Source organism: Gorilla gorilla, chromosome 11 (genome assembly GCF_029281585.2).
Source record: "Gorilla gorilla gorilla isolate KB3781 chromosome 11, NHGRI_mGorGor1-v2.1_pri, whole genome shotgun sequence".
Classification (NCBI taxonomy): Eukaryota; Metazoa; Chordata; class Mammalia; order Primates; family Hominidae; genus Gorilla; species Gorilla gorilla.
The window spans coordinates 17,289,866-17,314,357 of NC_073235.2; the positions used below are offsets into that span (position 1 = coordinate 17,289,866).

At 34.2% G+C, this 24,492-nt stretch overlaps 1 protein-coding gene across 3 annotated transcripts in view; it reads left to right on the forward strand.

Moving 5' to 3' along the window:
- Window positions 1-24,492, forward strand: part of DPP10 (dipeptidyl peptidase like 10) — a 1,401,573-nt gene that overhangs the window by 1,372,827 nt on the left and 4,254 nt on the right. For all 3 annotated transcript variants that reach the window (XM_063694707.1, XM_031008786.3, XM_019022737.4), the window contains exons 22-25: window positions 18,592-18,691; window positions 18,942-19,000; window positions 19,109-19,181; window positions 23,253-23,326. In XM_063694707.1, the coding sequence (XP_063550777.1) occupies window positions 18,592-18,691; window positions 18,942-19,000; window positions 19,109-19,181; window positions 23,253-23,326 (306 nt within the window). The remainder of the gene's footprint in view (window positions 1-18,591; window positions 18,692-18,941; window positions 19,001-19,108; window positions 19,182-23,252; window positions 23,327-24,492) is intronic.

Here is a 24,492-nt window from a genome sequence, read left to right on the forward strand (position 1 = left end):
AGTGTACCATGCCTTTGCAGTATTCTACGCTTGTTGTCAGCAATATTCAACAGATAAGTAAAAATATTTTGTGAGCATTGCTCCTCCAACATAACACAAAGAAGTAAATAACTGAAAGTGCACCCTAGTAGTAAAGATTAGTTTTTCGTGTTTTGTTTTTTTTAAAGGAAAACATCTAAGAAAGTGATCATCCCAAAGAAATGGGAACCCTAGATATATTAAAAAGTGAAATGAAATCCTGTCTCAGACTGCAGCACTGTTAAGCCTTAGGGACATTGTGCTAGGTGAAGATAGCCAGTCACAGAAGGACAAATACTGTATAATTCTACTTATTACATGAGGTATCTAGAGTGGTTGAGTTCATGAAAAAAAAGAGTGAAATGGCGGTTGCCAGGATTTGAGGGGAGAGGGAAAAGGGAAACTGTTTTTTAATGGATATATGATAATGGCAAGAATGTAAACTAGTAAAGTAAAAAACAAAGATAAATAGAGAACAACCAAGCCAGAAAATACAGTTCATTGAAAAAAAAGAGGGATGGAGGAGAGACAAAAAGGGAGAGCAAGAGCAGTAAAGGAAGAATGTGAGTGCAAATGAGAGCAAGGTGCTCTCATTTAGTCATTAGCCATTTTATGAGCCCATCAGTTTCTTATTAGAGTTCTTGGAATTTTTGTCTAGTTTCATATTTGCAAGATGAAAAAGTTCTGGAAATCTGTTTCACAGAAACAAATATATATCTGACACTACGAAACTGTGTGTTTAAAAGTGGTTAATAAGAGTAAATTTTATGTTATATGTTTTACCACATACAAAAAAGTACGTGCAGTAGGGAACATTTTACTCCTTAAAAGTCCTGATACATGTAATAATTTACAAATGGCTTAGGGCCTATGTATTTCAATGCTCTGCTTACTGTACACATAAATAAGCATAAAGGACCAAATAAGCTTTTACAAACATTCATGGAAATTTAGAGAAGACTCAAAGGGTTGTAAAATGCCTCACGGAAAAGGGCAACATGAGCTGAGTGGTGATCAGCAGGTAGAGGGGAAGGAAAAGAGTCTCATGCAAATGCACAGTGTCAGTGAGGGGAGCATGTGTGGGGAACATGAAATGAAGTAGTTGACTGTTATTAGAAGAATGATAGGCAATAAGAATGAGAGGAAGACTGGGCAGAGACGATAGAGGATCTTCATTGCCACTGAGAAATTAGAAGCTGAGCATACAAACCATGGAAAAATAACACTCTAGGCTTCACATTTAGAAGTTCAAATTCTTTCTCCCCAAATCGTCATTGTATACTTGATGTGCCTCAGAGCAAATGACTCTGGAAAACTAAAAGAGTGACATAGGATACAAACAAGTAAAAATATGAATGACTTCATCTTAAATGGAAAAAATATTCCAGGTCAAACAAATATGCATATCTGTGACTGAGTTATAAATTAAAAGTCGACTTTCTCACCATGTAAAATACGCTGTTTATCCTAAGATTCCGTAGACCTTGCGGTTCTTTTTTCTTGAAATGCACTGATTTCAGATTCAAATTAGGTTATGCTAGCGTCATAAAACGGGTTGGAAAACAATGTTCTTGCTATACTGATTCCCTGGAAAAATTTGTTCAAAATTGGAACTAGACTATAAAGAAATTTGGATCCATTGCTTTCTGTGTGGGATTAAACATTTAATTAGTTTTTAAATTTATGTAACCAATAGAAGACTATTAAGATTTTGTTTAATTTCTTCTGAGGTCACCTTTAGTACTTTGAAAAGAATATTTTTTCACTTCATATAACTTTTCAAGAATATATACAAACAGCAATTATATAATAACCTCTTATTATATGCTTAATCATTTCACTTGTGGCAGTAATATCCCATTTTGATTTCTATTATGGCTTACTAGTGCCTTCTTGCTTTTGCTAGGGCACTCTCTTGCTCTCATTTGCACTCACGTTCTTCCTTTATTGCTCTTGCTCTCCCTTTTTGTCTCTCCTCCATCCCTCTTTTTTTTGTTCAGTGAACTGTATTTTCTGGCTGGTCGTTCTCTATTTATCTTTGTTTTTTACTTTGCTAGTTTACCTTCTTGCCATTATTATTTTTCTTCTACTTTTTATATCCATTTTTTTATCAATTATTAAGTTGAATATCTAGCTTATTAATTTTTCATTCTTTCTTTCAAATACAAGCATTTAGGCTGGGTTTGGTGGCTCACACCTGTAATCCCAGCACTTTGGGAGGCCGAGGTGGGCGGATCGCCTGAGGTCGGGAGTTCGAGACCATCCTGACCAACATGGAGAAACCCCTGTCTCTACTAAAAATATAAAACTAGCCGGGCATGGTGGCACATGCCTGTAATCCCAGCTACCTGGGAGGCTGAGGCAGGAGAATCGCTTGAACCCGGGAGGCGGAGATTGTGGTGAGCCGAGATCGGACCATTGCACTCCAGCCTGGGCAACAAGAGCGAAACTCTGTCTCAAAACAAAACAAAAAACAAATATAAGCATTTAAATTAAAAATCCTTTTGAGATGCTCTCTGAGGTATTTTTCACTAATACAGAGTACTTTTATTAACATATAGTGAAAATATCTATTTGTCAGGATAAGTCTATGTCTTCTGAACTTTTCTTATTATTTTTATGTCAAATTGAATGAAATAATTTTTTGGTACTTTTCTGTAACTTACTGACTATAATTGAACTGTGGCCAAATAATTGATCAGGATAACAAAAATACTTTGAAATATCAATTGATTTATGAGTTAGGGAGGGAATCATTGTTTTATCTTTATCAATTATTTAATTTTGTGTAATTAATTTTCTTATTTTACTTGATCCTGATTAGCTATTTTATGAGCCTATCAGTTTCTTATTAGAGTTCTTGGAATTTTTGTTTAGTGAATTGATTTTTTTTCTTTATTTTTTTTTTATTTCAACAGAAGTTTGGGGACTAGCTGGTGTTTACTTACATGAATAAGTTCTTTAGTGGTGATTTCTGAGATTTAGGTGCACCCATCAGCAGAGAAGTGTATTGTACCCAATGTGTAGTCTTTCATCCCTTACCCACCTCTCACTTTTTCCCTCCAAGTCCCCAAAGTCCATTGCATCATTTTTGTGCCTTTGCATCCTCATAGCTTAGCTTCCACTTATGAGTGAGAATATACTACGTTTGGTTTTCCATTCCTGAGTTACTCCACTTAGAATAATGGTCTCCAATTCCATCCAGGTTGATGCAAATGCCATTGTTTCATTCCTTTTTATGGCTGAGTAGTATTCCATGGTGTGTGTGTGTGTGTGTGTGTGTGTGTGTGTATCTCACAATTTATTTATCCACTTGTTGATTGATGGGCATGTGGGCTGGTTCCATATTTTTTGCAATTATGAATTTTACTGCTATAAACATGCGTATGCAAGTATCTTTTTCATATAACGACTTCTTTTCCTCTGGGTAGATACCCAATAGTGGGACTGCTGGATCAAATGGTAGTTCTACTTTTAGTTCTTTAAGGAATCTCCACATGGTTTTCCATAGTGGTTGTACTAGTTTACATTTTTAAAACTTCCATGTGTGCCTAAAAGTGTTAGTGTTACATATATGTCCATTTAATCAAACATATCCATTTTGATGTTCAAATAATAAACATCGATTTTCCCTATGTCCTGAGAAAGGTGCATTAAAGTATCCCTTTATAATGTGAACTCATCAATTTCTCCTTATTCGTTTTTCTAAGTACATTTTAAGGCTATTATTATTCAATTCCTGCAACTACAGAATTATTATATCTTCTGGATAAATTTAATCTTTTGTTGTTTTTATTGGCCAAGTTTATCTCTATTAATTTTTTGCATTAAAGATGATTTTTATATTAAAATTACAATAACATGCTTTTTTCATTGATACATGTTTATTATCAGCCTTTCCACCTTATTATTTTCAGCACTTTCCTAATGATTTAGGTATGCCCTTTAAACAAAAAGAGAGGAGAGAAATATGTTTTTATCTTTTTGCCAATTTCTGTATTTTTGTTGAAGATTGTATTCGTTTAAATTTCTTCTAATTACTGATAAATTTAAATGTTACTGTTTTCATTATATGTGCCATTATCTGTCCTATTATATTTCTTCTGTCTTCCATTTATTTGAATTGATTATTTTTTTCTCTTTCATTCTTTTTTCTAAATATAATTTTGGTTTGTTCAATTATATTGCTGAGAAGTATTGTATTGTATGTCTATAAAATAATTTGTTTATCGATTCACCTATGGATGAACATTTGCATTGTTTTTAGTTTTGTGTATAGTTATTATAAACATGTGTATGCTTGTTTTTGTGTAAACATATATTTTCATATTTATTTGTAAATACATAAGAGTAGAATTGTCAAGTCACATAGTAATTCCATGTTTACCTGTATAAGGAATTTCCATACTCTTTTAAAAGTATTCATACTTTGTATTTTATGTTTTAGGAACCATATAGGAGAGTTTCATTTGTTCTACGTTTACGCCAACACTTAATATCATCAGTCTTTTAAAATCATCCACAACTGATGAATAGTGGGATTTATTTTATTTTCATTTGTAGTTTACTGATAACTGATAATACTGGACACCTTTTCATGTGTTTATTGCTTCATATAGGTATATTTTAACATAACTAATTTGTTGACCATTCAGATTGTGCAACTTACACTTTCATATTAAAATTTACTAAATCACAGAAAGCATGTTACAACTGCAAACCTATTCCTTCCTTCCCCTTTTCATCATTTTTAAATGAGATATAATTGACATACCATGAAATTCATCCTTATATCTTAACATCAGATAGTAGTATCTTAAAATCAAATAGTAGTAGTTCTTCCATCTTGTTCTTCTTTTTCAAAGTTCTTTTGACTCATCTAGATGTGTTACATTTCTTTATAAATTTTAGAATCACTTTGTATCATTTCTAAAAAGAAAATACACCATAGGGATTTCTTATGTGAATTGTATCAAATCTATAAATCACCTGGCAAAGAAATAACTGACATCTAAGCAATATTGAAGCTTTCATATTTTTAAAAGATAATTTTGTTTGGTGTTCTGTTTTTTCTAGTATGTGCATAGTTATAGATATTTTTTCATAAACCATGTTTAGGTTGTATTGGGTTTTCTGAATCTATGTTTTGGTGCTTTCTGTCAGTTTTAGAAAATTATCAATTTTCTATTAGAATATTGTCATAACTTCTCATCCTCCTTAAACACTTATTAAAAATGTGTTAAAATCTCACTTTAACACGGTTATTTTATAAACTTTTCTTGGTGCCTTTTGGTATTTAATTCTGTGTCATACTTGCTTCTCTAGTCCAATAATTCTCTCTTCATGTGTGACTAATAGTTTTCTATATTCATTGCTTAAATTTAAAAAAATTGTTACTAGAAGTTTCACTGAGCTTTCTATAAAAATGTTTAGCTATATTTTAACTCTTGCTTTGCTGATGTGTATTTTTAAAAATATATTTAGCATCATTATCTGATATTTTACATCTTATTAAACAAATATCTTTTATTTTTGAGTGTTGGTTTCTTTTGCCTGTTATTTCTGCTGTCTGTCAGTCATGGTGATACTTTTCCTTGTGTACTATTTATTTACTTGTAGATGAGCTTATCGTTCTTGGAATTTTATCTGTGGGGATTCTTTGATGCTTTTGTTTCATTTGTATTTATGTATTATGTTTTATTTTTAATTGTGTATGCTGAATTGGGACCACACAAACCAAGTGTAGACTTATGGCTCAAATTTTTAGTCAATATTAATTATTTTTTATTAGCTCAGTACAAGCTCATAACAGGAATAAAAATTAAAACATCTCACCAATCTCTTTTATGCAGCATGGGCTTTTATTTTTTGTCACATTTAGACAATGCTTTTGGGATCTAGATTTATTTAGGGTCTCCTTTAGACCCATTGTGGATTTTGTTTACGCCATCCACCAAAGAAGCCATTAGAAAGAAAGGTCAAAGCCTCTAGCACGTGAATAAAACATTGGTTTCATGCTTTATTTTTCACGTTTCCAGCTTTCAGTTTGTATTTGGCTTTTGTGGATTCATGAGCTTTATTTTTAGTGTTTGGGGGTTGTGCCTTTTTTTTAAAGCCACCAACTTATAGTTGTGTTTTATTTATTTGTTTGGTTGGTTGGTTTTACTTTGGTTTTCTTTAGTGGAGGGATCAAGCAGAGTATCTGTTTCACTTAATGCTGGAAAAGAAACTGCCATAAATATGTTGTTCTCATCAATGAGGCTGAAACAAGTCTACCTTGTAAGATTCTAGGCTAAGTTAAATCTCAATGTAACAAGTGATGTGATTCATTTGAGATATTCCCTCAAGGAAAGAAAAGATGATTGGCAGCTCTAGTTCTAGGAATTTGCAATTTCTAGTCAACTTCTTTTCTTTACACTCACTAATATTTGAATGAATTTCCAGGTTCTGCTTTTTCTCCTTTTGGTCTAAGATTTACCATGTTTTTATGATGATATATATCTATATCTAGCTAGCTAAATAATTTCATTCATTATTATGGACTTTGCCAGCAAAAACTAAACTTACACTCTGAGATACATCATACTGATATATATACACCTCCATAAAGCCAAAATTATGAAATTTTAAAAAATGCTCAATGTTTTTGTCGTGTGTATAATTCTTTAGTTTAATTTTTTGCTTTTGAGTATGGAAATGTTTCATAAGGAGCTGGGATTTGGCGATGCCTGTGAGGCACATTCTTTTTATTTTTAATTTTTTAAAACTTTTACTTTAAGTACCACAATACACGTGCAGAATGTGCAGGTTTGTTACGTGGGTATACATGTGCCATGGTGGTTTGCTGCACTTATCAACCCGTCATCTAGGTTTTAAGCCCTGCATGCATTAGGTATTTGTCCTAATGCTCTCCTTTCCCTTGCGCCCCACCCCCCAACAGGCACCAGTGTGTGATTTTCCCCTCCCTGTGTCCATGTGTTCTCATTGTTCAGCTCCCACTTATGAGTGAGAACATGCAGTGTTTGGTTTTCTGTTCCTGTGTTAGTTTGCTGAGAATGATGGCTTCCAGCTTCATCAATGTCCCTGCCAAGAACATGATCTCATTCTTTTTTATGGCCACTTCGTATTCCATGGTGTGTATATGCTACATTTTTGTTATCCAGTCTATCATTGATGGGCATTTGGGTTGGTTCCAAATCTTTCTAATCCATTCTAATCAGTGTTCTTTAACTATGTAAAGTGATTAAGGAATAGAATGATAGTATTTCTAAGAATATTCTTTGGTCAAATAATATATATTTTTTAGACAATACTACTACCTCTTTTCTATGTATTAAAATGTTAGTCCTATAAACACCAGGAAAGCATTGATTAAATTAATTACCTTCTAAACCTATTACATGGATACTAGAGGAAAAGAGAAGAGAAACTTCAGTCAGTACAAAAGCATAGATGTCAACTTTTGTCTTTTTACATTCAATTTTATTTCAATATTTCACAAGTATTCACTAAATTCTAAAAGTTGCAACTATTACGTAAAATGGGACCTAATGATATTTCAACGGCATTTACTGTTATTTACTCTCCAACTGCATTTTCTGCAATATAGTTTAACTGAAATCTCTTTGATTATAAGCATGCATTCCACCTTTCTACCTCAGTGTCTTTGTTCATGCTTTTTTACTTTTTTCTAACAGCCTCTAAGCCTACATATTGCTTTAGAATTCTATCTCTTATTAAGCCCTATTCAGGTGTCGCTTCCTCCATTAACCATTCACTCAATCTCTCCCACTAGAAAACACTATTCCCTCCTGTGTACTCATAGAACACTTTTTAGTAGCTTCTTGTAATCATTATACCAGTATGTAATGTATTACATTCATTGGTGTTCTGTTTTTATTTCTAAGTCAGACTGTATGCTTTGTCAAGTTAGTTCAGTTTTATTTGATTTTTTTGTTGCAGAGACATTTGAATTGAACTTATTTCATAATCCTTCTTTAATTTGGAATTCCCTCTTCCTCTGGATATCCAAACTTTGTCCTTTTTTCAAACTCCAATTCAAACCTTTCCTATTCTTAAAGTCTTTACCTCAATTTCACACATAGAATGTTCTATAAATATCAATGAAGCCAAGTTGATTGAATGTATTATTCAAGCTTTTTGTTTCTTTACTGATTATCTGTCTACTTTTTCTATCAACTAATGAAAGAGGGTGTTGAAATGTTTGGCTATGCCATAAGACACAATTACAACAATTTAGTCTAAAAATCTTAATTGCTTTATTTGCAGTTCTAGAATTGGGCAAGACTTCATTCCATCAAATAGAAAAAGTGTCCCAATGAGCTGGGCAGAAGAGGCTGGTTTTATAGATAGAAAAGAACTAAAGAAAGAAGTAACAACAAATAAAAAGCAGATTGGTCATTTCAAAGTTACTTTGTAAAGCAGGAACAGTTGAAAAATAACTGGTAACATCAGGTCACTTGAGGTTACATTTTGTTGTCAGAATTAAAGCAGAGGAAACATCATTTTCATGCTGATTGAAACTGGCCTGTTTGGGAAATTAGGCTGTTAACCTCTCACTCCTGCTTTCTAGGAGGGTCAAGTAACAACTCAGTTTGGGTTTAGTGACATGGAAACTCAGCATGAGTGGCTCCATTTTGATTTTTAGTCTGGTCCGTTGAGGCCTAGTGCAGTAGCTTAGTTCAAAACAATGACTTCCTACAATTTTTATTTAAAGGCTATAATTGTCTGTTTGCCTTTTCCTACTTTCAGTTCTATCAGTTTTGGCTTCATTTATTTCCATACTCTTTTATTGTATAGATACATACATGCTTAGGATCATTATTTCCTCTTGATTAGTTGACCTCTTTATTGTTAAGAAATGACCTTGGCCGGGCATGGTGGCTCACGCTGTAATCCCAGCACTTTGGGAGGCCTAGGTGGCTGGATCACCTGAGATCAGGAGTTCGAGACCAGCCTGGCCAACGTGGTAAAACACCGTCTCTACTAAAAATACAAAAATCAGCCAGGCATGATGGTAAGCACCTGTAATCCCAGCTACTTGGAAGGATGAGGCAGGAGAATTGCTTGAACCTGGGAGGCAGAGGTTACAGTGAACAAAGATCATGCCACTGCATTCCAGCCTGGGCGACTTTATTTTTGGTTATATTATTTCCTTTGAAATCTTTTTTGTCAGATATTAATATAGCCACTCCATCTTTCTTTGGATTATTGTAAACATGTTATAAATCTTACTCCATTATTTTTCTTTTTATGTATTTGTGTATTTACATTTATGTATTACATATTTATATTTAAAGTATGTTTCTTATAGGCTGCAAAGAGTTGGGTCTTGCTTTTTTATTCAATCTGACAGACTCTGCATATTAAATCTCTAGATTTTAAATAATGTATTTAGCTCTTTCACCTTTAATGTGATCATTGTTACTGTTGCTTTAAGGTCTATCATCTTGCAATACGCTTTCCATTTCTTCTGCTTTTAGTTTCTTTAAAATTTTGTCTAGTGTGCTTTATATTGAAAGAGCATTTTTTATAATTAAATTTGCTTTGTTATTTGTTAATTATAACTGGTCTTTGCATTATTTTGATGGTTCCTTTATGGCTTATAATGTATGTTTTTAACTAATTAAAGTTGTCCTCCTGTGATATTATTTTACTTCACTCTTCAAGGTAATAAGCTGTAAACAGGCCAGTATTTATGTATATATGTATATATGTATGTGTACATATATACACATACATATATATATATACACATGTACATATATATGTATATGTATATGTGTATATATATGTACACATATATGAAGTGGGATAGATCAGAGGAGGGCAACGGTGTGTGTGTGTGTATGTGTGTGTGTGTGTATATATATATATATATAAGCTCTACAGTGGTATACTTCTGTTTCTCTATTTCTGACCTTTATGCCACAGTTGTCATACATTTTATGCTACATGTTATAAATCCCAAAATATATTGTTATAATTTTTGCATTTAAAAGTCAGTTATTTTTATTTTTATTTTATTTTATTTTATTTTTTTGAGACAGAGTTTTGCTCTGTTGCCCAGGCTGGAGTGCAATGGTGTGATCTCGGCTCACTGCAATCTCCACCTCCCGAGTTCAAGCGATTCTCCTGCCTCAGCCTCCCCAGTAGCTGGGATTACAGGTGTGGGCCACCATGCCCAGCTAATTTTTCTATTATTAATAGAAATGGGGGTTTCACCGTTATGGCCAGGCTGGTCTCAAACTCCTGACCTCAGGTGATCCACAAGTGTCGGCCTCCCAAAGTGCTGGGATTACAGGCATGAGCCACTGCACCCGGCCTAAAAGTGAGTTATTTTTAAACAAATTTAAATATAGTGTTTAAATGTTGATATATTTACCCAGGTGACTACCAATTCCAGTGTTCATCATTTCTTTGTGTAGATACAGATTTCCATCTAGTCTCACTTTTTCTTCTGCTTGAAGAACATCCTTTAAATTAGCTTTTACTCCAGGTGTGCAAGTAGTATATTCTTCCAGCTCTAATGTGTCTTTATTTCACTTTAATCTTTTAAATATTTTATTATTTTCTGGGCAAAAAATTTTAGGTTGACATTTCTTATTCTATACTGTAAAGATGTTTACTACCTTCTGGTTTGCATTTTTTTCAGTAAGAATATGCCATCATTCTTAACTTTTTTCCTCTGTATACAACTCATCTTTTCTCTGTAGATGCTTTTAATAATTTCTCTTTATGATTAATTTTAATGAATTTCATTGCGATATGCCTTGGTATAGTTTTCTTCATATGTCTTACGCTTCAGTTTATTGAATTTCTTGACTATCTAGGTTAAGTGTTTTTAACAAATTTGGATATTTTTTATTATTATTTCAAATATTTTTTGTTGTCCACTTTCTCAGGGATTATAAATATGGGTAGATTGGGCTACTTGAAGTTGTCCCCAAACTCACTAATATGCTGTTCAATTTTTTTTTTAAAAAGCATGCATTTCTTTGTATGTTCCATTTCAGATAGTTCTGCTATGCCTCAACTTCATTCTTCAAGGTAGCAAGCTGTAACAATCCTAGGATTGAAGTGTTTATTTTTCATCATTCAGGGATCAATGTCCTTCATCAGTCAATGTCCAATGTCCTAAAAACTTCTATTTTATATATTTTGTCTATATTTTTAGTCATTTCATGTGGGAGGATAAATCTCATTTCTGTTGCTTCATCACGTTAGAATTATAAACTTTTAAATAAAATAAATTGTATATTTATTAACCATTTTATATGTCTCTTTTTGGATTGTCCATTTACCCATTATATATGCTTAGTTTATTTTGACTTCTGGTATATATGAACATATATATTTGTTTCCTTGTTGACATACTAAAATTTTGCTATATCAAAGATAGCAGTCTCTGTTCACACTTGTTTGAAATATTTCCTCAGCTTCTTGAATTTTGTTAAAATTTGCATATGATGAGTCAAAAAACTGAAGTTCTAAAACTTGGCAAACTCTTCTCAAATGCTTTCTTGGGTACTTTCTTCCAGTGATTTTATTATTTAGATGTCCTGTTTCTATCAAAAGGCTAAATGAGTATTTATTATGTTTTCTCTTTATTTATCTGAGTTTAATAGAGACGAGAGAGATGCATAGCACTCGTGAGGTATGGTGAGAATTTATTTATGTAGTTTCAAATAGCTAGCCAGTTTCCTAGCTCCATTGGTTGACTAAATCAACATCATTAACAGTGATACCAACTAAGAATTAAGTTCTCATTCATTTCAGGGTTTATTTCTGTTGAATTCTGTCTTTCTGTTCTTATGCTAATCTTACAGTCTTTTAATTATAACATGCTTCATTATAACTCATTTTAATATTTTTAAAAGAATTTTCACTCTTTACTTCTCTCTTTGAAAATATTCTTGGCTCACCTGTTCTATTATCTTTGTTTTTTTCAAATTCTCCCAAAATATGCAACTGGAATTTTTAAATTAAAATTTGTTTCAACAGTTATAATAATTTAAGAAGAATTAAAATAGTCACAAGATGTAGCTTTCATCTGAGTCAGACAATATGCACAGTACATTTATTTCTTCTTTTATATATCCTAGTAGAATTTTATAGCTTTCTTAAAATATGCCAAATCTCTCTCCTGCTGCTTTTATTTCTAACTATTGCTTATTATTTGTGTGTTTTAATTTTTATTGTAAATGGTGTCATTTTCTCAGTGTTATTTTCTAATTAGCTTGTTGGGATAATGGAAAGGTTATGATAATAGCATATGTAGCTTTTAGCTGGCCACATGTTTATTACTTATTAATTATGGATATGACTTGATTGAAGACATTAAGCAACTTTAGTTTGAATAATTATCCTCAGGACCTAACCTCATTTAATATATAATAATTTTATTTTTTTTAAAGAATTATGTCTAAGTGCTAAATATAAAACAAAACTCCTAGAAGCAAAATTTTATGGACATAGCTTCTTTAAAAACATTAATCACAGCCGGGAGCAGTGGCTCATGCCTGTAATCCCAGCACTTTGGGAGGCCAAGGTGGGTGGATCACCCGAGGTCAGGAGTTCGAGAACAGCCTGGCCAAAATGGTGAAACCCTGTCTCTACTAAAAAAGTACAAAAATTGGATGGGTGTGGTGGCGAGTGTCTGTAATCCCAGCTACTCAGGAGGCTGAAGCAGGAGAATCGCTTGAACCCAGCAGGTGGAGTTTGCAGTGAGCCCAATTCCCACCACTGCACTCCAGCCTGGGCAACAAGAGCGAAATTCTGTCTCAAAAAAAAAAAAAAAAATTATCACAAGAACTGAAATTAAGTTCAGTTGTCTTATAAACATTTTTTTAGAACAGAAATCACTGTGATTACCAGGCCAAAAAAAAAATTAATTCATCCAACAAACATTATTGAATGTGCACTATGTGCCCAGCACTTTTTTTGAAGTGTTGGAAATACAGTGGTCAAAGAATAGAAGAAAAGTCTTTCTTTATTGAATTTAGTTCAGTAAGGAGAGCTATATGGAAAACATGTAAACTAAACATAATTGGTGAAATAATATATAAAATGTCAGATGGTGAGAGTTTGATTCCAAAAAGTAAAGAAGAGAAATAAATAAGGATGCCAGGATTAGAGCTAATGTGGCAAATTTAGATTGGAGGTAAGGAAAGGTATCACTAGGAGATCATGTTTGAACTAAGAGAAGGCAATGTAAGGAGATAAGGACTATGGATATCTGGGGAAAATAAAACAAACTTAAAAATGTAAATGAATATGAAAGCTTCTTAAAACTTTACTTAGGGAGGTAATTATTTGTTATGTAAAGTTTTGTATCTTTTCAATTGAGGGAGGGCCTCTCAGTGTTTGAGACCAGCTTGAGTCACTTCTAAGGTTTAAAGCTTCAGTATACATTATCTGTAGAATTAAGATCCTGCCTCCTTGAGGCAGGATTAAGATTCTGCTTCAAGGCAGGATTGTAAGTATTGTGATAAAATGTGAGTGATTATGTTAAGCGAATTAATAGTTTTAATGCAAAATAATAGAGTGTAATAAAATGTATCTTGTATTTATAAAATTCTTTATTTCAAAATAATTCATTGTGTACCACAAGTGAAATGGTTCAGAAAGAATTACACAAGTTTAAATTCGCACAAATCACTTCTTTCTTTCTTTCTTTTGAGACGGAGTCTTACTCAGTCGCCCAGGCTGGAGTGCAGTGGTGCGATTTCAGCTCACTGCAACCTCTGCCTCCTGGGTTCAAGCAATTCTCCTGCCTCAGCCTCTTGAGTAGCTGGGATTAGCTACCACACCTGACTAATTTTTGTATTTTTAGTAGAGATGGGGTTTCACCATGCTGGCCAGGCTGGTCTCCAACTCCTTACCTTGTGATCCGCTGGCTTCGGCCTCCCAAAGTGCTGGGATTACAGACTTGAGCCACCATGCCCGGCCCAAATAACCTCTTTTAAAATCCCAGTCTATCAGTGTATCCCTTTTACTATATTCATAAAGTCATTTAAAGATGATCTGAAAACCTGGGGCCACTGCAAACATAAATTTTGAGTAAATGGCATTGCAGACCCCACCTCTGCTTCTCCAAGTCCTTCTGTCTATTGAATTTAGTTTCCTACATCATGAGTATATTTCTTTTAAGAAGAAAAATTCTAAGGAAACATTCCTATATTTTAGGCTTACTAAATTAAATTTAAAAATAACATAAACTTGTTAAACTTTTATAAGTAATGCTAAAATGCTTGGCAAATGGGAATGACAAAACAATTTTAATGAATAGCACAATCCGATCACGGGAAGACCAATAAAATGCACAATGAAAACAGAGCAGCCTACACTGATGATGGAAGTTTTTGATCTTTATTAAATCAAAAGTAGCCTCTAATTTACTACAGACGATATGGTGATTCCCATTTTTTAATCTACCTGATGATATGCATTGTTTTGAAAGTTGAAAGCATTCTTATATCTACCTAGAACTTATATCTTATTTTTGCCCTCCTCTGAAGTAAATTTTCCAAAAACCCTTTTGTGATATACTATTGCATTCTGTAAATACATATAAAACAGGTGAGAGGAAGGCGAGCCATTAAAATTTAATTTATTTTCAGCTGGGGCTGGTGGGGCACACCTGTAATCCCAGTTCTTTGGGAGGCCAAGGTGAGTGGATCACTTGAGCCCAGGAATTCAAGACCAGTCTGGGCAACCATGGCAAAATCTATCTGTACAAACAAATACAAAAATTAGCTGGGCATAGTGGCACGCACCTGTGGTCCCAGCTACTCAGGAGGCTGAAGTGGGAGGTTTGCTTAAGCCTGGGAGGCAGCGGTTGCGATGAGCAGAGAGTGTGCCATGTACTTCAGCCTGGGTGACAGAGTGAGACCATGTCTAAAATAAATAAATTATTCTAATTTTTGCCAGTGTCGATTTTTGTTTAAAAATCAGTTAAAGAAGCATGTGTGGTTCAATTTTAAATGCTATAAATAGAATTTTATTCAACAGCTTTTATTATCAAAAAGACTTAGAAAATATTTGGCTTCATTAAATGCCAAATTTTCATATTTACAAAAATAGTAAAATATAACTCCTTGTATAGCAGCAATAATTTACATTCCTGGTTTTACTGAAGAATCACATGGGGAGATCCTGCAGGTGCCCATTCTCCACAGATTGTGATTGAATGTGGGTCGGGGAGAGCACTGGCACTTTTTTTTTTTTTAAAGCTTCACTCATCTAGGGAACATTGGCTGGGACTAGGAAGATGTTTCTGGTAGGCACCTTTATTATACAATTATGCAGTAATAACTTGTTGTATATAATGTAGATCAGCAGCATAGAGGTCCCCTGAGAGTTTATTAAAAATGGCACAATCTTAGGTCCCACCCCAGATCTACTGAATTTGAATCTGTATGCTGACAACACTCTCAAGTGATTTGAATTAAGTTAGAAGTTAAGAAGCATTGTTGTGGGATCTACCCCTCCTTTGGAAGGCACTATTCCTGATTCCTAGAGATAGTCAGGCTATGAGAGACATGTGAAACTGAGATAAATAAAATAAAACAAACCAACAAAAACATATAATGTCACCTTATATATATTATTTAAATGTAACATAAGCTTTTATGGACTGGAATATTCATTATTCTATCAATGTTTTCAGGTTATATAAACAAACATCATAATCAGCTGAAAGTTTGCTTGGCCATCATGGTATTGTTAATAGAACCAGAAAAGTTGCATGCATCAACTGAGATGTGTGATGCATTCCTCACTATGGGAAGAGTCTTGCCTATGGGAAATACTTGAAATCTCTTGGCTGCAACACCCTTCGCCCATCTTTATGACAGAGAACTAGGAACAATATACTGGAAATGCTCCCTCTAAGGACAACACTTTCAAGAGCTGTTTCCACTTTTGCTTTATGATACAGGTTCAACATACCTAATCTGAAAATCTGAAATTTGAAATGCTCCAAATCCAAAATGTTTTGAGCACCGACATAATGCCACGCATGGAAAATTCTACACCTGACCCTATGTGATGGGTCACAGTCAAAAATGCCATTAAAACTGTTTCATGAACAAAATTACTAAAAATATTCTATACAATTACTGTCAGGCTGTGTGTATAAGGTATATTAAAGCTTATATGAATTTCATGTTTAGACTTAAGTTTTCATCCCTGAGATAACACATTATGTGTAGGTAAATATCCCGAAATTTTAAAAGAATCCAAAAATCGGAAACTTCTGACTCCAAGCATTTCAGATAAGGGATATTCAGCCTTTAGCTATTTACTTTCTTGCTTTGCATAGCTTACCCCACCTTTTTATTTTTCTTTCTTAGGTAGGTTAATACATTTACCTACCTAAGGGAAAATTTAAAATGGGCTACTTCCAGATTTTGCTAGCCTAAGACTGTCTCTCTCAATGAGAATGAGCAAAGGCACTTTGAAGTAGCTTATATCTATATAGGATAATTTTCTTGCCTTCAGTTACTAATTGTTAAAGCTTTGCTCAAGCTTCTGAGTACTATCTAAATATTCCAGTACCAGAACAATATATGTTATCTCAGTCCATTCAGTAATGAATGACTGCATTTTGAACTTTTATGTACCAATTTTTAAATGATGCTCCAAATAGACATAAATAAAATTCTTTATTTCTTACTTCAAGAGTTTAGTGACAATGACAATAAAACTATAACCTGGACCACACTTGAGTCATCTGAAAATCTTTCAAAAGTAGACTTCATCATGAACAAACTGCATCAGAATTTCTGAGATTGAGGCCTGAATGTTAATATTTTTTAATATCTCCCAAGATGTTCTGATTTCCAGTAGCATAAAGAACATTACTGAGAGTAGGGCTGAAAATTAATTTCTAAAACAGATAACTCAGTAGGTCATTTTCTTTTTTCAGCATTACTGTAATTATTAAAATCTCCTCTGGAACTTTTCTAGTCAGATCTTGGTCTACAAAAGAAAACTGGACATCTTGATTTATTAAAAAACATTTCAAGAGGGTATTCAAAATTAAACTTAAACAATAATTTAACTCATCTATCTGGGAACATTATTCATTATATCCCATTGCTTTCCAAAACTTAGTTGTGTGGAATATAGAGAAGACAATTTTCTCCTTTACTCTTCATGAGTTTTTAGCTAAGATTCCCTGTAACAAAAGGCAGATTAACAGGAGAAAAACAAGCCACGCGCGGTGGCTCACACCTGTAATCCCAGCACTTTGGGAAGCAGAGGCGGGTAGATCACGAGGTCAGGAGATCGAGACCATCCTGGCAAACACGGTGAAACCCGTCTCTACTAAAAATACAAAAAAAATTAGCCGGGCTGGTGGCGGCGCCTGTAGTCCCAGCTACTCGGGAGGCTGAGGCAGGAGAATGGCGTGAACCCGGGGGGCGGAGCTTGAAGTGAACCCAGGGGGCGGAGCTTGAAGTGAACCCAGGGGGCGGAGCTTGCAGTGAGCCGAGATCGCACCACTGCACTCCGGCCTGGGCGACAGAGCGAGACTATGTCTAAAAAAAAAAAAAAAGCAAGAGAAAAACAAACAGAAGCTTAATAACATAAATACCTCCTTTGTACATGGGATAGAAACAAGAAAAATGGGCAGATCTCTAGAGTAGATCTCAAAGAATTGTCTTATACCTCAGATGCAAACACTACCATTCTCTGAAACAAAGGCATAAGGATGCAGGAAAGGTTTTGTTAAGAAAGATGACCAGGAAAAGCAAAACACAAGCAAAGTTTGTTACGCATAGTGAAGTCGATTTCTTCTCCATCGATTGAGTCTTCAGTTATGTAGTTATTCTTCTCTTCCTGGTGCAGAAAGAGAGGGAGAGAAACAGAGAGAGACCATTGAAAACATCTATACATTTCCTTTATAGACATAAATTTATCTTACAAAAGGGAAACTTCCAGCCTTGTTTCTAGTATTCTTCCTGTGTCTGCAGTTTCTCAAAATATCTAGCTCCAAATAATCCTAAGCCAGAGAGGCATATTTAGGGTGAAATAGTCTGAGTGCAGCCTTATTTTGGGGTGACATGTTCTGAACTTTATAAGAAATTAAAACAATCTAAATTTTTGGTGAAATATTTTCAAAATTTCATTATTTCTTAATTCTACATAATCATCATTATTTCAGTATTTTATTAAATTAGTGGAAAATTACATGTGATTTAATAAGTGCTTTATTTCCCTAACCTCAAATTATTTGGGGCAATTTCCAGATGTATAGTATGAAATCATGGAGCAATATTTGACATTTGGTGATGTAATTAATTTTATATTTTACTTAAGGCTTATTAAAACAGCTGTTATATAACAATTTAAACAAATGTTCAAAAATCTTAATTGTACAAAATTATTTTGGCTTTTTTTTCCCAAACCTGAGACATTCTGATATGATGTACAGTACCAAACATTGATCAAAAGCTAAAAATATCTCCAGGCATAGTTGTTATATATAAATTTGTGTGTGTGTGTGTATGTGTGTGTGATATATATATATATATTTTTCCCCCCCAGGGTTATGGTGGCTATATTGCATCAATGATCTTAAAATCAGATGAAAAGCTTTTTAAATGTGGATCAGTGGTTGCACCTATCACAGACTTGAAATTGTATGGTGAGTACTTTCTACAGACTGACCTAATATAATGTATTGATTTGTAGAAAACGAAAGCCCAATTTAGAATAGCTTAATTGAGCTCATTTATCATATGTTATTAGAGCCTGTTTTCAGCTGTTTAGCTCCTCCTTGATTCAGCTGATTTTACTAAAGCATGACAATTAAATGTAAAATGAAGAAATTAATGAAATATGCTAGTCAAATAGTTTTTAGTTTCTTCTCGAATGTCTGTTTTCTTGGGTCACAGCCTCAGCTTTCTCTGAAAGATACCTTGGGATGCCATCTAAGGAAGAAAGCACTTACCAGGTAACTAATTTGAAAATAACAAAGAAAGAGGAGTATTTTTGTTCTAAAAAATTAGTTAAATTGCTTATTTAGATCTATAGATGCAGATATTTGTATTTTCCTTTATAGGCAGCCAGTGTGCTACATAATGTTCATGGCTTGAAAGAAGAAAATATATTAATAATTCATGGAACTGCTGACAGTAAGTATTATACTTGCTGCTGCTGTTTGATAGGGTATGACCTTTTACAAAGGGATACATCTAAGGACTTGCTTACAGGAAGCCCTGTAAACCTTCTGAAGAAGGGAGCAGAGAGTCACACAAAGAATCAGATACATGATAGAAGGTGGGAAAAAAGAATTCAGAGATAAGAGGAGAGGAGGCTATTCCTCAAATGGCAGCATTGTCCAATCAAAGTCCCTGTAATGATGGAAATACTTTATCAATGTTGCTGAAAAAGTAGCCACTGGCCACTTGTGGCCATACCGTGTTTAGTGTGACTGAGGGACTGAATTGATTTTATTTAATTTTAATTTAAAAAGGCACTTGTGTCTAGTGACGATGGTTACAGTGTTATTCAGCACACGTAAAATGGAAACCAACCTAGACAACAGAAACCAAAAAGCTGCAAGCACTGACATGAAATTCTAATGAGGTTACCCGCTTAAAGGAACTTAAAACAAAAACTTTAAAAAGGCACTTTCATACCATCTCTCATTTTTTCATCACTTTAAACCTTGGAGCTGGAGGTGATTGATGTTAGTAGTAATAAATAATATCATTTTATATTTACATGACACTCTTAGGGACCAAAGAATCTATATTTTATTATCCTCTGTGATATTTTACAACAGATGGCTGAATATTTATAGCTCCATTCATGGATGAGAAAAATCAGTTTCAAAAAGGAAACAGATTTATCCAAGGCCATCTGGCAAGTGAGACAAGAAAGTCAAAGTCTTGAATCAATATTTCCTAAATCTTGAACTTAACTCCTTCCTCTTTAGGGTGGGTTCCACTGAATGATTTGCTTCAAGGGTACTATATGGAAAGAGAGAGAAAGAGGAACTTTACAGTGGAGAGATTTGACAAACATCACATCAACAGTGACAAGTCATGTTATTACTATTATTAAATGCCCTTGATATGATGTAGTGGGGATGGCACTTTACCTCCATGGTTTAGTACTCCAAGCCCATACATAACACCAGTCTAACCATGAGAAAAACATCAGGCAGATCCAAATGAGGAAAATCCTATCAGATATCCAGCCAGCACCCCTCAGAACTGTTCAGGTAATCAAAAAAAAAAAAAAGTCTAAGAAACTCTCATAGACCAGAGGAAGTTTAAAAGACATGATGTCTAAATATAATGTAGGATTCTGAATGGAACCCTGGAACAGAAAGGGTACACAAGAAAACAACAATAAGAACACCAACAAGAAAAAGTAGTGCACCCCAAATAAAGTGGGTTTAGTTAGCGGTAGTATGTGAGTCTTAGTTTCTATTTGTGACAAAGTATATAATAATATAAGATGTTAACAATGGGGAAACTCGAGGACGGGTATCCAGGAACTCTGTACTATCTTTGCAACTGTTCTGAAAATGTAAAGCAATTATAGTATTAATAGTCTATTAAAGAAAGAGGTAGATGATACAGTACCAGTGTTGGGTGAAACATGATGAAAGAGAGCATAAAAATTTTGAGGGACATTTGGATGTTGTTCTAAGGTATTAAGACCTTACATATATATCAACAGTAATAAAAATAAATAGCAATTATGTACTCATTGTATGTCAGAAAATGCACTAAAACCATTTAATATTATCTTATTTGTACTTCTTGCAAACACGGAACAGTAGATGCTATTACTTTCATTTAACAGATTGGGAAAATAAATATTAGGAAATGATATAACTGCCTTAAAAGAGTAGACACAATTGATTAGTAGGAAGGAGATTTGAATCCATGTATTGAGCCTTTTATTCACTGTGCCCTGAAGCCTTATTCATATGAATAAATTATATTCAAGGTTAAATTATTGTACGTCTAGCCATCATGCTGGACTAATATATTAGTGCTATTTCAAATTTCTCTGTCAATATGTTGTAGCTATAAAGGTAAATCATTGTTCTATCTGACTCACTCAGTCACAGGCCTGGCGCTTCACCCATCTAATAAAATACAAGCAGAGGTTCAGCCCTGGTCACTTGAGAGGAAATGCACCTGTGAATGTGTATGAGCACACACACACATAGGCATACACACACACATAGGCACACACATGCACGGGTATACACACACACATAGGCACACACACACAGGCACACACATACACATACCACACAACCCATACGGTCCTGGTGAATTATAGGTGCTCAGTCATGACACTGTAACACCACTACTATTAATATTATCTTCAAAAATTACCAGCAAATGAATTCAATCAACCAGTCAAACCTGTAATGTTCCCTTTTAGCTATAGTAAACAGACAAATAGCAACAAATATCAATGGACTTTGCATTAGAAACTAAGCAGAAAAAAAATCCAATTGGAAAAATCCTTTTGCACATTTATTTTCAGCTGTCCCCATGCAGAGAAATAAGGGATCACATTACCTCTGTCATTGACCTTATTAATTAGCATTTCTAGAAGCTTACATTTATAGAGCAGTTTGTACTTATGTAGCAATGACAAGGTCATTTTCCCATTGAGTGCCATAGGAAGATGTTGAAAAAGATCTTGACTATCTAGTTTTTTAATAGGTTTAAATGATTGTTTGCCATTTTACATTCTCTGCTGTATGGTCTGATTATTCAGCATTCTAGAGTTAGAGCATTAAAGAAGCTTAAACTATTGATAAGGCTGCCCTAATTTTGCAATGACAATTAAAAATGTTAGCTTAGGCGTGGTGGCTCACACCTGTAGTCCCAGCACTTTGGGAGACCGAGGCAGGCAGCTCACGAGGTCAGGAGTTTGAGACCAGCCTGACCAACATGGTGAAACCCTGTCTCTACTAGAAATACAAAAATTAGCTGGGCATGGTGGTGCACGCCTATAATCCCAGCTACTCAGGAGGCTGAGGCAGGAGAACTGTTTGAACCTGGGAGGCAGAGGTTGCAGTGAGCCGAGATCGTACCACTGTACTCCAGCCTGGGCAACAGAGCAAGACTCCATCTCAAAAAAAAAAAAAAAAAAAAAGGCAGCTTAAACATTAGTTACAGAAATTTGAAGATACACAAACTACAGGAATGAACACCCTAGACAGAATGTGAGCCAACTTCTGCAGAAAGAGATTTGAGTGACTGCACCAAATCTTCATAGCTACCAAACCCAGGGCTATTGGGCTGCTTACTTCAGAATCTTGGATCTTAGGTTCTGGCAGAAGGAAGATAAAGCAAGAGTAACCAGTATGCTCTATATTAGTTAGTCCTTGTATAATGAGATGTGTATTCTATTTTCTCAGTATGGGGTATTCTTTTCTAATTTTGAATAATAAAGCAGAATGCCAGTATCCAACTGAGACTGTGCCCTAGTAATCTTCAAAATGAAATAGATAGCTGGTTTCCTGTATTAATATCCAGAAAAGACATTTGCCATGTTAAAATGTTTTATAAATTTTATAAAATTTATAAAAATATGTGTACCATTAGGAATAATAAATAATATCCAGTAAAGTAAATATAAACACCATTGTGTAGAGTAAGTAGGACTTAGTTGTAGCTACTGTTTTGCTTTTTTGTTTAATAGAGTGAAGCTCAAAGTTTTACCATTGTATTTGTATTTACCAGCTTTCTACCTAAAGCCAGATATAAGTTTTTGTTGTTGTTGTTGTTTTTATTTTTTATTTTATTTTATTTTTTTGAGACGGAGTCTTGCTCTGTCACCCAGGCTGGACTGTAGTGGCACGATCTCTGCTCACTGCAACTCCCTCCTCCCGGGTTCACGCCATTCTCCTGCCTCAGCCTCTCGAGTAGCTGGGACTACAGGTGCCCGCCACCACCCCGGCTAATTTTTTATATTTTTTAGTGGAGATGGGATTTCACCGAGTTAGCCAGGATGGTCTCGATCTCCTGACCTTGTGATCCGCCCACCTCGGCCTCCCAAAGTGGTGAGATTACAGGCGTGAGCCACCGCGCCTGGCCAGATATAAGTCTTTTAAATGTGCAATGTATGTAAAATAAAACACTGAATCTCTTTGAAAAATAATATGAAAAAGTTCTCATACAAGCAGTGTGTTTCTTCAGATATCATAATTTGATTTCTTGCAGCAAAAGTTCATTTCCAACACTCAGCAGAATTAATCAAGCACCTAATAAAAGCTGGAGTGAATTATACTATGCAGGTAAGCTACTTTCTTAGAAGAACGTGTTTTCCTGCTGTGTTTTTTCACTTGTGAGATGCGCAACACAGCTTCTCTATTATTCCATTCTCCCTACTATTATTTTTTAATATGTTTTTTAGTTACCAAAGATTGTGTTCTCTGTTCCTAATTACACCGAGAATGTGGATGAACTCATGCTTTACAAGTGAATTGCATGAATCCTTTCTAAATTGTCATTTTCCTCTCAGACTTATTCATATCCCAAATATTGAATTCTTTTAAAAGTAACAAGTTTCTACTTCCCTTCTTGTTCCCTTTATCTTTTCTTCCTTTTGTTGTTCCTTTCTTCCTTTTCTTGTTCCTTTTGTCTTGTTCATTTGTCTTTATTATTAAATATGAGAATTTATTATTAATTTATTTTTAAATATGATAATATATAATTCTCATAATAAATAGTGGATAAAAAATGTTTGGGGAAATATTGCAAGAAAAGAAGAGAGGATAAAAGGCCATTTGCACTACCATTTACATCTGTGCATTCATACATTTAATATATATTTATCAAGGACATTACAGTGGTCACTCTGCTCTATGGGTAACAAGACATACATTACACTGTCAAGGAGGTTCCAGTCTGATATAAGAGTCACAGAAAGAAAAAGTAAAGTCATTTAAATTTCTCACCATTCAGAAGAACCAAAAGTTGCTCAACCTGTCTAAAACACAAACTACCACGTTTAGGATAATAAAATATGAAGATATACAGATAAACAAATGTCAGGTCATTCCATAAGCAATGTTGAGGAGTATGGAGTTTTATTCAAAGGGCAATAAGGCACCATTTAAACCTTTGTACTCAGGAATTAATGGGATAATATTTGTATTTTTTATTTGTATTTCAGAAACAGTAACAATTTTGTTTATATTGGAAAGGGAATTGTCAAAGTAATAATTGCACCAGACAATATTAAACAGGCAAGGAAGACCTTATGAAAAACTACTGCAAAGGAGACAAAGACTGAACTCAATGCTCTTTAAATAAAGAGCTGGAAAGTTTTCTAAACTAAATACTCCTAAAAAGGGGAGGAGAGGCCAAGGGCCTTTAGTCGAAAAGAAACTGTCCAAAGTTTAGTCAAGCTGAGGGCAAGGTTAGTCCATCTCAGTCAACATAAACATGAAAAAGTCTA